General features: G+C 39.1%; 1 protein-coding gene across 2 annotated transcripts in view; it reads left to right on the top strand.

Moving 5' to 3' along the window:
- TTR (transthyretin) overlaps positions 1-13,981 on the top strand; it is a 38,448-nt gene extending 24,467 nt beyond the window's left edge. For both annotated transcript variants that reach the window (XM_033934943.1, XM_033934944.1), the window contains exon 4: positions 13,711-13,981. In XM_033934943.1, the coding sequence (XP_033790834.1) occupies positions 13,711-13,818 (108 nt within the window). In that variant the 3' untranslated portion in view covers positions 13,819-13,981. The remainder of the gene's footprint in view (positions 1-13,710) is intronic.
- Positions 13,982-15,945: the final 1,964 nt, after the last annotated feature.

Here is a 15,945-nt window from a genome sequence, read left to right as displayed (position 1 = left end):
TACTGTCTTGTATCCCTAAAAAAGCATAAAACACTTTTGCTGGATCTTCATCCTTCAATTTTGGCCGAACATCCACTAAACCTGTGGTAAGCAGAGCCAAATACTTCCCTATACTCTGACTAGTAAACACTATTTCTGGCAATTTTAAAATGTTCAAAATATAATGGGGAGTATGAACTGTGATATGACTGTAAGGTAACAAATCCATAATTTTTTCTACCAATGTTGCAGCTGCCACTACACCTTTTTCACACTGTGAAAAACCCATTTCCACAGGTGTAAAACTTCCAGATAAATACCCACATTGTCATTTTGTTGTAAAACTGCACCCCATCCAGGGTTTCCAATATGTAAATGTACTTGCACTTCCGTCCCAATCAAGGATAAAACAAACTGTGGAGCATCTCTAATTGCTTGTTTTAACTCCTGTATAAGCACCACCAGTGCAGGATCTAATTGAATTCTATCTCTGCTCTGAACATTTCCTTTCAATTTAGCCCTCGAAGGAAGTGTCCTAGTACTTAAACACGGTATCCATTGCCTACAATAATTAAGGAGTCCTAAGAATCCCCTTAATTCCTTCACTGTCTGTGGTAAGGGTGTTTCTTCTATTTCCTGCACTAAATCTTTGGTTAAGGCTCGTACTGACTTACCTACACGATACCCTAAAAAGGTAACCTCTTCTTCTGCTATTTGTAATTTGTCCTTATTAACCACATAGCCCTGTTCACACTGAAAATTCAACAGCTCAATAGTATATTTCACATTATCTTCCAGAGTAGGCGCAGACAGTAACAGATCATCTACATAAGAAATCAAATATATTTCTGGTGGAAGCCGTTCTTTAAGTTTGCAAATCATGCATTAATATCCAAACACAGAAGGGCTCTCTAAGAGCCCCTGAGGGAGACGTGCCCAGCAATAGCACTTACCATTAAAGGTAAAGGCAGTATAAGTGCGTGACTTTGGATGTAGTGGAATAGTATAGAATGCATTTTTCAAATCAATGACAGTCAAATAAGATCCTAAAGAGACCTCATTCAGTATTGTTACAGGATTTGCAACTACAGGATACTCAAGCTGAATTAATTTATTCAAACCCCTCAAATCATGTACTATTCTATATGAGCCATCTGATTTCTGTATGGGAAACAAAGGGGTATTCCAGGAAGATGTACATTCCTCTAGAATCCCTTCTTTTACTAGTTCTTCAATTATAGGAATACTTCCTGCTACAGCTGCTAACTTCAATGGGTATTGTGCTACTTTCAGTCCTATGCCTTCCTTTAACATTTCAATTTGTACAGAATCTACAGCTTTCACTTTCCCATATTTCTTCCATAATTATTCCGGTACATGTTCTAATACATGATTCACTATTTCCTCTTTCTTAGAGGGCAAATTCTCCTTAAGGGGTGGTAATCCTACCCAGAATGCAATATCTAGTGTTTGACCCAGAGCACCCATATCATCTTGTATACTCAATAATATTGAGTGCACAAATGATGGAGGCTTATTTGTTTGTTCTCCTGTTCATAACGATGTCCACAGACAAGTTTCCATGACCCCCTGCCTTTCATCCCACTGACATTGTAATTCTGGTTCAAACACGATTGTGGCTTCCAATTTATGCAGTGCATCTCTCCCTACTAAATTCACTGGACATTCAGGTGCATATACCACTGGCATATGCAAAAATTTTCCCTCAATGTGCAGAGATACATTTTCCAGGAAACATTTTTCATTTTCCTGCCCTTCTATCCCCATGGTAGTAATACTCTCTTTTGAAAGTATTGCTCCCACAGGGATAAAATTTAAAGCAGTCATAGTAGCTCCAGTATCCACAATAAAACTGTGATCATGTCCATTTACTTTAATTTGAAGGCACGGATCCCCCCCCCCCTTTTACCTTTTGGAATTTTGAAAGAAATATACTGAGATAGTCAATCCTGTCTTCCAAATCCCTCTCCTGACACAGGTTCAGGTTCTCAGAATTGTGGCTGCTGTGCTGTCCAGGGTTGCCATCCTCTGGGTCTACCTTGTCCGCGTATACCCCTAAAATTTCCTCTTTCTTGTCCCCGCATTTTACCACTTACTCTAGCCCTTCCTCGACTTACTATTTCTTTTCTACACTCATCTTGATAATGTCCCAACCATCCACAAGCCCAGCATTTGACTTGCAACCTCTCTATATTGCTAGCCCAATTTATTTGGGCTAACTCCATCATTATGTCTTTCTTATCTCGTTCTTTTTCTTTCGCTTGTTCCTCTTTAATTTGCATTGTCATAAGCTTCTTCTACATTTGCACTAATTCTTTATCCTGTTTACTTTGCTCATCTTCAGCTAATCGGCAATAGTGAGTGATATGAGACACTATCTCTGCCTAAGCCTTGTTTTCCAAACCAACCACAGTGTCTAATCTAGTTTGTATATTTTTTGGCAAAGTAGTTTTCAGCATCTGAAAAGCCACGGCTATCATTCCTGGTGCGATCACAGGCTCTCCCGTTTCTTTCTCCCAATTATCCTCAAACTGTTTTATAAAATCATAAATATCCATTCCTACTTTAAATTTGTGCGCAATTACCCTGTTCATATCTTTATGATCAGGATATAACATGCGCATCATTTGCCAAATCTGGGGTCTGACTGCATTGAATGATGAACCATCGTGTGCAGAGTTAGTCATGTTTAAGGATGGAAATCTAGCTTGCCTAAAACTTTCACTGGCTTGACCCCCTATACAAAGATATAACATCCACTTAATATCCCCTATCGCTAGTGTATATCCTACCATTATTTGTTCAAATTTCGCTATCCAATGCTAGATCCTCCTAACATAGAGGGTAGCTGTTTCTTAATATTTTCCTGGTCCGTAAAAGACCAGGGTATATATGTACTGGTTATACATCCTCCTGTTAGAGGTTTATAAATCAGGGGTGCTTGTAAAATGGGTGATCCCACATTTCTAAGCTCCTGAGATTTATTATCTCCAAGTTTCCAAGTTTATTAAATAGTTTGATTTATCGCCTATTCAAAATTCTAGGCGATGTACAAATAGATAAAAAATTTAGGTAACATATCGTTCAAACATACAATAATTTGGGTAAAAAAGTAAACTTATTTAAACAGATAACAATACATTTAGGGGATATTTCTACATATAATAATGAAACAAAAGGGAAGTTATTTAATGGTTACATTCATTGTTAAATTCAATAATTCAAGGGAAATACGTTAGGAAGGGAGACAATGACGATTAACAAAGAAATAATTAGATTGGCAATGTGGAAGATTTTAATCGTTAAAAGCATCTGTAAATAGAAAACTTTTAAGTTTAGTCTTAAATTTTTCTAAGTTTTTTTCTTGTCTTAAATAGAGTGGAAGATCATTCCAGGACTGAGGGGCTGTTATAGAAAAGATTGTATTGCGCCTTGTGTTAATAACTTTTAATGAGGGGATTGCTAATAGATGTTGATCTTGTGATCTAAGAGATCTAGAGGTAGTATAAGGTATCAAGACTCTAAAAATAAAGGCAGGAGTTTTGTTCATACTTTGTTCATATTTTTCCCAGATTCTTAAACCTGTTTGCATATATGGGTAATCCCATTGTGAATCTCCTTTCCCATCCCGTATGCAAAATCGTGCTATATCCAATTTACTAGGATCTAAAGAGCCATCCCTGGGCCATATCTCCATCTGTGAGCTTGACACTTCAGTCCAGCCAGTCAAATTATCACACCACGGGACTACGTAGAGCCAGTAATTTTCCTGCTGTGCTACATAATCCCTAGGTGCCATAGCCTGGCTCACATAAGTGGCTGCATCTCTACCCTGGGCCCCTGGTGTTGCTAATTCTTCTACCCACTTATGTAACACATCTATCTGTTCTTCTAAATTTTGCAGGGCTTTCATAGTTAAATCTGATTGACGTGTCTGAAGTCCTTTCAGCTTTCCCTTTACAGGGTCTTTACGCTCTCAAATTATCACTTCCTCTCCAGCATCTGTATCTGTTGAGTCCTAAGGACCTGTCCCTAAAGGTTGCATTTGTAAGGCTCCAGATACATGGACCCATTCTTTACTCCGGCTACCTGGTATTGGTGCCGTGGGTATAGAGGTGTGACTAACACTGGATAGTGGGGTCTCTTCTTTAGCTACTTTTAAAGGAGCATAACCAGTTGCTACCTCGGGGGTACTTGTAAGAAACTACTTTTAACCTTGCCAGGCTCTACATACGGTGGAGGCTCAGAACTCCCCCCTTTCCCTGTAGAGAGAACTGTATGCTTATCTTTAACAACTGGTGTTGGGGATCCTGGGTAATTCTCACATAATTCATCCCACAAATGCCAGTATTCTAAATGTGCCTGCTGGGATTTCCCTTTCTTTGAATCTAAAATCCACATTCGCAAACAACATAAGTCTGACCATAATAAAGACCCTTCTTTTGGCCATGTCCATGATTCAGTTTTAATTACTGCTTTTTGACACCATTTATCATGAAAATGATGTATCTCATTAGATAACAATGGATTAGCCTTCTTTATTGCTTCTATCGGCAGCATTTTATTCACAATTACACTACCAACTCCTAAACAACCTAAATGCTGTTTCCACTTAGCAAACAAGCAACTTCAAAAACAAGCTCATTAAGAAAACAAAGGAATCCCAGAAAGTGTTTACAAAGCACACTTCTCTATGCAGGCGACACACAACTCAACTTAACAGGACAGCTATAAAAGCAGAGAGTTAAAAAAAGAAAGAGAGTCCTGACAGCTACAAGCGCCACTGAAATACCAATTTATAGACAGCAGAAACAATACATTTATAGAGCAAAACTAGGATACAATTTTACCTCTATGCCCCAAATCTTAACAAAACTATATACATAATACAATATCCCCAAACACTATGCCTACATACAAAGCATTAACTTCTCCTATGTCTTAATTTTTTTCCTTATCTTTTCATACAAATTAAATATGCATATTACTTATGGATTCACTTCTTTCCACCTTCCATGGGTTCTGCCAGTCTGTTAGGCTGATAACAGAATTCACCTTATGTTCTGCCCACCAAGTAAATTTATTTCCACAAAAAATTTAAAAATATGAAAACTTAGAGCTTAAAGTGCAGAGACTCCTGGCTGGCTCGCCAATTAAGCAGGGTAATTGGACACAAGTGCAGCAGTCCCTGTGTGAGTGTCAATTAAGATGCTAGCTTCACTCTAGGTGTGTAAAAATGCACAAGAATAATGAAATGATGTAAATGTTTTCCAAAAGCAAAATTATTATTTATTCATTATCAAAAATGATTTATCATAGGGTTATTTGCATTATGAGAATTATTACAGAAGCCAAAAGCTGGCCTTGCTAGTAATGAATTCTAGCATTTTACAAGTTACATATCCATATATGTCCTAAATGACGACATTCCTTCGCTACAATCTAACTGGTCCAAATTATTTGCTTCCATATAAGGCTTGCTTCTATACCTTTATATGGGCGTGTCACAAAAGCATTCCCAAAGCGTTACATTCTTATACTTAAAAAGTTACATTCTTATATTAAGCTTACATGTTTTATAAAAAGAAATACATAGACAGATATTGTAATGTACTCACAAACTAATATACACATACAGCTTTTAAATCCCTTCCTGGTACAATCATCTCTGTGCTGAGAAATACATGTCCCTTTGTCTAACTAAAACTAGAGAGAGAAGGAGGGATTAACCCCCACTCCCATCAGAGTTTCACAGAGTAGAAAATGTTGCTTAAGGTTAGAGGTTAAATTCCAGATGTAGTCCTCTCAGAATTTCTTCAGATTTCAAATATATGAAATCAAAGTAAAATATATTCTAATCTGCACTTGTTACCTATAGCTACATAAGTAAATTCCTATTGTGTAGTTTTAATGACTTACTGACTTACTAAAACTTAATTTTGGATATATACAATGATATTACACATGTGCATTTGATTAGTCTTCCTCACTGCAAAATCAGGGCCCCTTGGAATGTGAGGCAATCCTGTCTGCCTATAACTTCCCTGAGGACCAGCCTAGTCCAGGCTGGACATACATCTGAACAAAGAAACCTTATAAAACTTAAGCTTTGCCATCTGGGGTAAATTTGCTATGGTGCTTATCAATCACACTAATGTCCTAGCCTGCCTTCCTGTTCCTTCAAGCACATAACACGTGTGAAATCAATATGTTAGATTTCCATCTTTTGCTTTTGCCTCTCTGATTATTATATTGGGCTTATCCAATATTTTTTAGTTTCATATATTTATGTATAGCCACTAATACCACATGCTCTTGGATTAGGCCTTATCTATCAACAGGTTTTTCTAACTAGTGAATCCTGTGCAATGTGAGAAAGTGTAATGGCTGAATTTTTTATTTCATGTTTGCTCATTTCACCAAAATCTACCTGTCCAGATAAATAAGCTGGCCCTCTCCAGGCCTATTTAAGGCACAGAACAACTCAAAGTGTAGAAGAAACCTTTTCAAGTGCTTGTATGGCATAGTGAGTGAATTTGATGGCATCATTAGATGATAAATGTTTAATATTTTCCTGGATGGGAATACATTTCAGTGGAATTAGAGAAGTTAGATGTGTCTCAATAGAATACCAAGCAGGTGGAGTATAGATCCGAGGAGAATCTACTGACAAGAACATAGCAAGATAGTAATTATAAAAATCCAGAAAACCCAATCCCCTATGTACTTTAGGTAGCTTTAACTTAGAGAGAGCAATGCATGGAGGTTTGTTGTGCCAAATAAATTTAGAAAGTAGGGCTTCAAAATCTTTACAAAAAGAACGGCTGACAAGTCTAGGAAGCATTCCCAAGATATAATTGATAATAGAAGTAAAAGACATTTTAACTTCAATCCTACTCCACCAAAATAAATGATATGGAGACCACTTAGAAGTCAAGGCAGAAATTTTAGATTGAAGAGCTTTCAAATTTAGGGGCATGAGATTGCTTGTGCTTCTATGCTTGTGAAATGTACTGCACAAATGGCATTCTAAGATACTCAATTTCTTATAGCTCTTACTCTGCAAATGATTCTCTCACACTGGAAGTCAGCTCACTTCTTTTTGGTGGGCTACAGTCATGATGATTCATAAATATGAATGCAGAGCAAATTCCCTTACTAATAACAAAATATGGTTTTCAATAACAAATGTCTCTTCTCATTTTTGAGGTAATTGTTATATTTCAGCTGCTAACTTTGAGTAAAATCTCTTATCCTAATGTTTTACTTACTGCTTGTGATGCTTAATGTAGGGAGAACAAGATGGCACTCTCTAAAGTTGAAAGGGGATAGATTCCGTACAAATGTAAGGAAGTTTTTCTTCATCCAGAGTGGTAGAAAGCTGGAACGCTCTTCCAGAGGCTGTTATAGGGGAAAACACCCTCCAAGAATGCAAGACAAAGTTAGACAAGTTTCTACTGAACAGGAACGTGCGCTGGTGGGACTAGTCTCAGTTAGGGTGCTGGTCTTGGACCAGAGGGCCGCCATGTGAGCGGACTGCTGGGCATGATGGACCACTGGTCTGACTCAGCAGTGGCAATTCTTATGTACTAAAATGAGTTCTAATCGAATATTATCTAATCTTTGGTCTTTACCTAATCGTATGGTTACATATATATATTTAAAATTGTCTACATAGATGCTTTTAATCTTCTCTGCATCTATGTTTTACATTTATAAATCATTTGTTCTGTAAAATCTCATTGTATTTTATTTAATCACTTGTTATATGTTAAACTTCAATAAAAAAATTTAAAAAATGGGCTTGGGAATATCCACTGCTTATTCCTAAAATAAGTGACATAAAATCTGTTTTACTCCTTGGGATCTTGCCAGATACATGTGACCTGGATTGGCCACTGTTGGAAACAGGATACTGGGCTTGATGTACCTTCAGTCTGTCCAACTATACCAACCCTTATGCTCTATCCCTTCTGAATATTGACTCTATCTTTGGCACTTTCCTTTATGCCACAAGTTCTTAGTGCAGAATCCTCAATCTTGTATGACAGTCAGACTGACAGAAGAATTGTATGTACATAGAGAAATATTGATGTCAGGTGTGCTTTCTTCCTAATGTATTATGAATTTGGGACTTTCAGTGCATTAATCAAGATATATACCGATTCTAATGGGGAAATCCCATTTTGAACATATTACCCCAATCTTAAAGAAACTTCACTGGTTACCTTTATATCACTGTGTACAATTTAAAATTATGAAGATAGTCCAGCAAGGAGGGGGCGTTTCCTGTGCTGCAAACAAGATGGACACTTGAGCTCTGCTCTCTTCCTCCATTGACTATACCAGACATGGGCAACTCCAGTCCTTGAGGGCCGGAATCCAAACAGGTTTTCAGGATTTCCCCAATGAATATGCATGAGATTTATTTGCACGCACTTCTTTCAAAGCATATTCATTGGGGAAATCCTGAAAACCCGATTGGATTCCATCCCTCGAGGACCAGAGTTACCATGTCTGAACTATACCATTTATTGCCAGACCTCCTTTTTCTATCCTTTTTAGATTCTACTTCCATAATTCAACTTCGGAAGATGTCAGCTTCTAAACCGTCAAAATCTGATGTTTCTACTAACTCTGCTACTGGTCTTAAAAGGACCAAACCGGATCCTCCGATGCCAGAGAAAAAGGCTGCTACATCAAGTGATATCATGCTTGAAGAACTGCATGGTCTTCGAGAGCTTAATGCCAAGCATTTTGAAATTACAAAAGAATTGAAGGATAATCTAGCAGCGATTAACGTATCATTGTCAGCCTTTCAACTGCGCACTGAGACTCTTGAATCTCGTGCCGAGGTTACCGCGCTTGAAATAACTCAAAACCATGAACAGACCGAAAAAAGAATCAAGAAACTAGAAGATCTAGACGAGGACTTAGCAAATCAGTCGCCGGAATAACGTAGGTCTTAAAGAAGGTATCGAAGGGTCCGATATGTCCTCCTTTCTTGAAAAATGGCTACCTAAGATCCTCTTTTAAAAAAACTCACAAAACAAGAAAGGATGTCAAAAATAATCACTTCAAAAATATACATCCAATATGTAACCCAGCACTACATATAGCAATAACTTCAATCCCCAATTATACTCAAAATTGGAGAAAAGACCTCAGTGTCTAATAGGGGCCTTATCAAAAACATACAGCTCCCACATAGACAAACCTGTCTCAATATATACTCATTAAGACAGGAAGACACATCCTTGGTCAAAAACCTCCAAAGATAAGTGTAAAACGTATTCTGTTTAATTCAATTACTATAACATTCACTGTTGCATAGGTATCAAAAAATTATCACACTTATCTGCTTAAAAAATAAAGTTATTATTAAGTAGTCTTCATAATGCTGGGCAATAGAAGCAGGAAAAACCCACAAAGTGGAGCGTGAGCACAGTGCAGAGCGGCTACTGAATCCTTGCCGCCCACACGCTATTACCACAATTTCCAACAGGGCTCCCTGTTTCGCAAAAAGTTTTGACAGAGAAATGAGCGTTAATTATCCAGCTTCAATGCTCATTTCCCTGACGAAGCTTTTTGTGAAACAGGGAGCCCTGTTAGAAATCGTGGTAATAGCGTGTGGGCTGTAAGGATTCAGTAGCCGCTCTGCATTGTGCTCATGCTCTGCTTTGTGGGTTTTAATGGCTTCTATTGCCCAGCACTACGAAGACTACTTAATAAGCAGATAAGTGTGATAATTTTTTGATACCTATGCAACAGTTAATGTTATAGCAACTGAATTAAGCAGAATATGTTTTATACTTATCTTTGGAGTTTTTTGACCAAGGATGTGTCTTCCTGTCTTAATGAGTATACATTGAGATAGGTTTGTTTATATGGGAGCTGTATATTTTTCAGAACACCCCTATTAGACACTGAGGTCTTTTCTCCAATTTTGAGTATAATTGGGGATTGAAGTTATTGCTATATGTAGTGCTGTGTTACGTAATGGATGTATATTTTTGAAGTGATTACCTAAGATCCTCAACATGGACACCACCTTCGCAGTGGATATTGAGCGTTCCCATCGGGTCCCATCACATCTACGGAAAAACCAGTTCTCTCCTCGCCCGATAATGGCCAAACCTCTCTGCTTCCTGCAGGCCTTATAAGTCCTTACTGCAGCTAGAAATCACCCTAGCCTTACCATTGATGGTAGGAAAATATTGATCATGCCGGATCTTGCCAAAATGACTGCGAGAAAGACAAATCATTTCTGGCCATGCAGCCGTGGCTTAAATCAATGGGAGCTCACTTCGGTCTTCAATATCCTGCATGGATGGTTGTCACCTTAAATAACAATACGAAAGTATTTGATTCCCTGGATTTGTTGCAAACTCACCTGGATCAGCTTCAATCTCATGGCATGGGGACCTGACTATAACGCTTTCTTCGATTTGCCTCTTTATTATCGCTGACTTTTTATACTCATCGTATGCTTCGTCTAAGATTTTGCATATTATTTATGGTCTTATATGGTTGCTAGCTGAGCCCTTTTTCTTTTTGTATTTCAAATGATTATATCTCTTTTCTTCTAATATTGTTCTACTTTTACCCTGCTGTACTTTCCTGTTTTCAGACTTTGATATTCTGGTAATACTGGTCTCTTTTCACTCTCTTGCTAATTTTTGCTGTACTTGAGCTTACTCTAAGTTTCATTCTCGTGATTACTCGTCATGTGGCACTTTATCTGTCTCTTTCTTGGGCTATTCCTACTTTCTGAACACATTCCTTGTCTATGCTTTATGTTGGCATCAAAGTTGATCTGTTCTGTGTGCTTATTTTAGAAACTGTCTTTTGATGTAATGTTGTTACAGGTCGTCAAGTTTTTCTTCGTGATCACTGTCGTTCCTATATACCAGGCCTTTGTGCTACTCTCTTTTCATTCACTGATTTCCTGCTTCTATATTTCCTCTCTACTCTATAATGCAAAGCTTTCCCATATCTTACAGTTTATATCTCTCCATTTTGCTGCATTGTGCTATGTCCTCTTTCCAGTTTGATATTACTCAATATAGTCTATTATCTAATATAATAAAGAGCTAGCCGCGCATGCGCACTCCTATTTGCGTGTTCCGTGTGTGTAGGTCTGTGGCCGAAGGAGTGCGCATGCGCGCTAATACATCACCAGCCTATCGCCTCCACAAGCCAGACCGCAGCCAGACGACGATCTCCGTTCCTCCTGCCGCCCACCCCCTTCTCTTCATGCGGGCCCAAATGGCGATTCCAGCAGCGTGTGCATCAGTCTTCACACGCTGCTTCGGGCCCTTCTACTGCCCTGATTTGCTCTGCCGCGTCTCTGATGATGTCATCAGGGACGTGCCAGAGTAAATCAGCGCAGTAGAAGGGCCCGAAGCAGCGTGTGGAGACTGATGCAAGCGCTGCTGGAATCACCACCTTTGTAGTCCGGACCGCGGGAAGGGAAAGGGGGGGGGGGTAGAGGAAACGCTAATGCTGCTGCACAGGGAACTGGTGGGGGGGAGGGAAATGGAGGGGGAGGGAATGCTGCTTTGGACAGACAGACAGAGAGAGGAAGGGAAACACAAAGAAAATAAGAAAGACACAGGGGCAGGTGCACAGGGAACTGGTGTGAGGGGAGGGAAATGGAGGGGGATGGAATGCTGCTTTGGACAGACAGACAGAGGGAGGAAGGGAGACAGAAAGAAAAGAAGAAAGACACAGGGGCAGGGAGATACACAGAAAGATAGACAGGCAAAGGGGGCCAGGGACAAAGACAGACAGAAAGGACAGTGGGAGCAGCGTCAGGAGGGGTGCGGGATGCGGCAGTAGGAACTTTTCCAATGGGTGCAACTGGGCGGCTGTCGGGAACCTCTGATCAGGGGCAGAGCAAGGTAAGAGTATCATAGGGATAAGGAGGAGGAGGGATAAAAAAGGAAGGGATGCCTACTGCTGGACAGAGGGAGAAGGAAAGAGGTGCTGATGGACAGGGGAGGTGAAGAAAAAGGAACGGAGGACTAGTGTTGGACAGGGGGAGAAGGAAAGAGGTGCTGCTGGACAGGGGGGAGGTAAAACAAAGGGAGAAGGACTGCTGCTGCATAAGGAGAGCAGTGAAGGGGTGGTGGTGGACACAGTGGAGGTAAAAGGAAGGGAAAATGGACAGGGGGAGCAGGCAAGGGGTGGTGATGGACAGCCAAGGAAAAAGAAAGGCAGAAAGAAAGAAAGCGGCTAAGGAGAGAGAAAGAAAGACAGACACACACACATATGTTCTAGCACCCGTTAATGTAACGGGCTTAAAGACTAGTGTTATATATAATATGCATTTGATATCCTGATATACAGTACTTATATTTTCATGCTTTATCCTTTGTATCTTAGTGCCTTGATTTTAACTCTTATATTCTGTATGTAGCCTTCTTTCGACAAGATTTATTTGTGTCCTATTTTTCTGTCACAATCGTATCTTTTCTGTTGGTTTACTTGCCATTGGTTAAATAAAGATGACTTTTCCCATATGTATACTTTTACCGTATATACTTCTTATATTCTTCAATTTCTGTCACACTCTCTATATTGATCTGTTTTTCCCTATTTCCCTCAGATAGTCTTAGGACCTGCTCCTATGATTTCCCCATAAAGTGCTACTAGAAGGTCCACTCTGTAACATATGATTTTTTCCATGTGCTGCATACTATCATTATCTACTGCTTGCCTTGGTCTATGATAAAAGGTTGATATAATGATAAGTGATATACGTCCTTTTCCTTGTTCCAGATTTCATGCTATTTTCTTCCTTTCATGATTTATTAGTATTGACTTTCATGATATCCAAACATTTGGGCTATACTTATTTTGGGTCTCCCTTTTCTGGAATACTTCAATAGTTTATGAGCACTTAAATAGGTTACATGTACCAATATCTTTTGTTGTTATATATGAATGATTATTTTCTCTTTAAATCTATTCAAATTATTCTGGGATTTAATTTTCAATCATACTGCGTTGTTCGAGCTCTTTTGTTTATTGATTACAATGTTTCTAGACTTTATGGATATAGTCTCTCATATAAGTAGCCATAAAACATAGCGCATCTGTAATATATTGTGCTTCCTCCTTCTTCATTTCTTGATAGTCCAGCAAGGAATTTATGGTACTTTATCAGGGTACTTCACCAAATGCTTGGCCTTATATAGACCAGTTAGGTTATTAAGATCAGAAAATGGCATGTTAATAGACAAACAAAAAAAGAGATGAGGTAAAGTATGTTAAAACCATAAAATCCTCTTTTTCTTTTACAGGACCACTTTTATGGTATGGTATATCAGGAAAATTAAAAGTGTGCGAGAATGTTACAATTTAGGAAATTACTTAAAATGCATTTCTTTATTAAAGCATTTGCCTAAAGTAAAATTGTGACAATTCAATAATATTTTAAGAGCTACCTGTGTAGGATGATTTTATATATTATGTTTGGTTTTATTATTATGTATGTTTTATTGGGAGTCACTTAGGCTTTTAAGTGGATTATACATAAATTATAATAAATAAAAATGTTCAGAGCATAATTGCTAATCTAATATGGTATAATTTTATTGCTAGAAGTTTCCAGGGTCCTAGCCAGAAGACCTTCAGTTACTTCATCATTGAATAAATGTACTTATGTTTTAGGGCTAAAGCTCAAAAGCCTGTTTTCTTTTCCAGGTGGATTTCACAGCTCATGATCCTGTTCATCGTCATTATACCATTGCCTTATTTATCAGTCCCTTCGCCTTCATAACCACTGCTGTTGTTAGTGACCCACATGAATAAGCTGTAAAAATTGTTGAGAAATCTAGAGCTGAATGAGAATGCCATATCTTAAAAATGACTTTACTTTAGTTTTGCTGGTGCTGTAGTTTATGCTTCCCCTACATTTTAAATGTTGTTATTGGTCAGTCTCTCCAATAAATATTTCTTCTTACATTTGCCTGGATTCTGTTTGTGATGTCTTCTTATAGTTTATACTACTGGACCAAGGTTTAACACCAAACAAAATTTTAGAAAAATGTGTATCAGCTGCAAGCGAAAGATAATTTCTATTCAACTTTACATAAAGAACCTTCAGAGAAAGAAGTTTATTTGCCAGATTCATGCATTCAGGAAACCATCAAGGCAGGGTACAAGTATAAAAATTAATGGAACAATCATCACCAAAACTTTGATTTCAACAAACACACATATAGCCAATTTGAACACAAGACATGTGGGAATGGATACGCATACAATAAATAACTATAAACAAGTGAACGGAATACATATTACATACGAGTCTTCTAACCTACATATATCTACACAGCTCGATATGGGTAACAAAGAAGAGCTAGGACATCCTCTAGGACAGTGTTCTTCAATGGCGGCCCTTGGAGACTTCTGGAGTGACCCTCCTCAGCATTCTGGCTTTTTGTCTGCTATTTTTTGCCTCTCTAACCAAGTTCATGACAGAAAGATGAATACAGATAGGAAGGAAGAACCATATGCTTAAAAGACAAGGTATTTCTCAATAGAATGCAATTGGAAATCTCCACCTCCTCAAGGATATGCCTAACAATATGAATACTGACCGGGTAGGGAAGATATCATTGCACACACTGGTCAGCAGTGTTATAACCTCATAGGGGAAGATATTTGGCAGCTCCACTTCAGTTCACTGGATCCAAAGTGGCCCTGATTTAAAAATTAGTGTAGACCACTGCTCTAGGACATCACAGGATTGTAGCAAGACCACGAACACAACTCAGTGTTGAAGTACTTTACATAGACGTCTTCAATTTTTTCTTAAACTGACAGTAGTTACTAACTGACCTAGGTGATAGTGGTAATATGTTCCACAGCAAAGCAGCTTGATATGACAGAGGAATTGTTTCCTAGATTTCAAATGCCTCACCAATGGGAAACTAGTAGTAGTTTCTGGCATTGCTGAGGATCCAGTGCAGCTGTAAAAGCAACAGTGTCATTGAGTTATATTTAAAAGCTGAATAAATCAGCCTAACAGCTACTGGGTTCCCCAAAAATAAGACAGTGTCTTATATTTGTTTGGGGCCCAAAAAAGGCACTAGGTCTTATTTTCAGGTAGGGCTTTTTTTCATGTACATGATCATCGCTCCCTTCTTTTCCTTCATCCCAATTCTTCCTCTTTTCTTTCCCCCCACGTGCAACATATTTTCTCCCCTCTCATCATCCCCTTGTGCCTTCCCTCTGCAGTATCTTTCTATCCCTTCATCTCCCTGTACAGCAGAATCCTTGCCAACCTTCCATCCCTCCCTCCCATCCCTCGTGCAACAGAACCCTTGAGCAACCACCACCATCCCGTCGAACCACCGAACCCTCGCTGACCCTCCATCCTTCCCTTCCAACTGATCCTCGCCGACCATGACCATAAATACCTTCTGGCAGAGGAGCGTCGGGTCAATAGCACTCACAGGCTGCTTCGCAGCCTTCTCGCTGGAGCCTTCTGTGTGCCGCATTACTGATGTCATCAGTACACAGAAGGCCCCAGCGAGAAGGCCGCAAAGCAGCCTGTGAGTGCTGCTGGCCCGATGCTCCTCTGCTGGAAGATATTTATGGTCGTGGTCAGCAGGGATCAATTGGGAGGGAAGGATGGAGGGTCAGCGGGGGTTTGGTGGTTCAGCACGGCAGGGGGAGACGGAGCATGGCTGCCTACAACTAGGGCTTATTTTTGGGGAAACATGATACAACATAAGGGAGAGAAAGAAATCAGTTATGTGCACTGTATAGAATTGCACTTAGTAATGCCTAACAGCCTCTATGCATCACAACATTTAGGCATAACCTAGTTATGCCTGGATTTTCTTGGCCTAAATGTCTAAGTTGGTCACACAATGACACCTAGTCAAAAACAGGCAAATAATTCAAAAATACATCCATGATCCACCTCTA

The sequence above is a fragment of the Geotrypetes seraphini genome, chromosome 2 (genome assembly GCF_902459505.1).
Source record: "Geotrypetes seraphini chromosome 2, aGeoSer1.1, whole genome shotgun sequence".
Classification (NCBI taxonomy): domain Eukaryota; kingdom Metazoa; phylum Chordata; class Amphibia; order Gymnophiona; family Dermophiidae; genus Geotrypetes; species Geotrypetes seraphini.
Note: the sequence above shows the minus strand (reverse complement) of the source record. Positions and strands in the feature narration are given on the sequence as shown.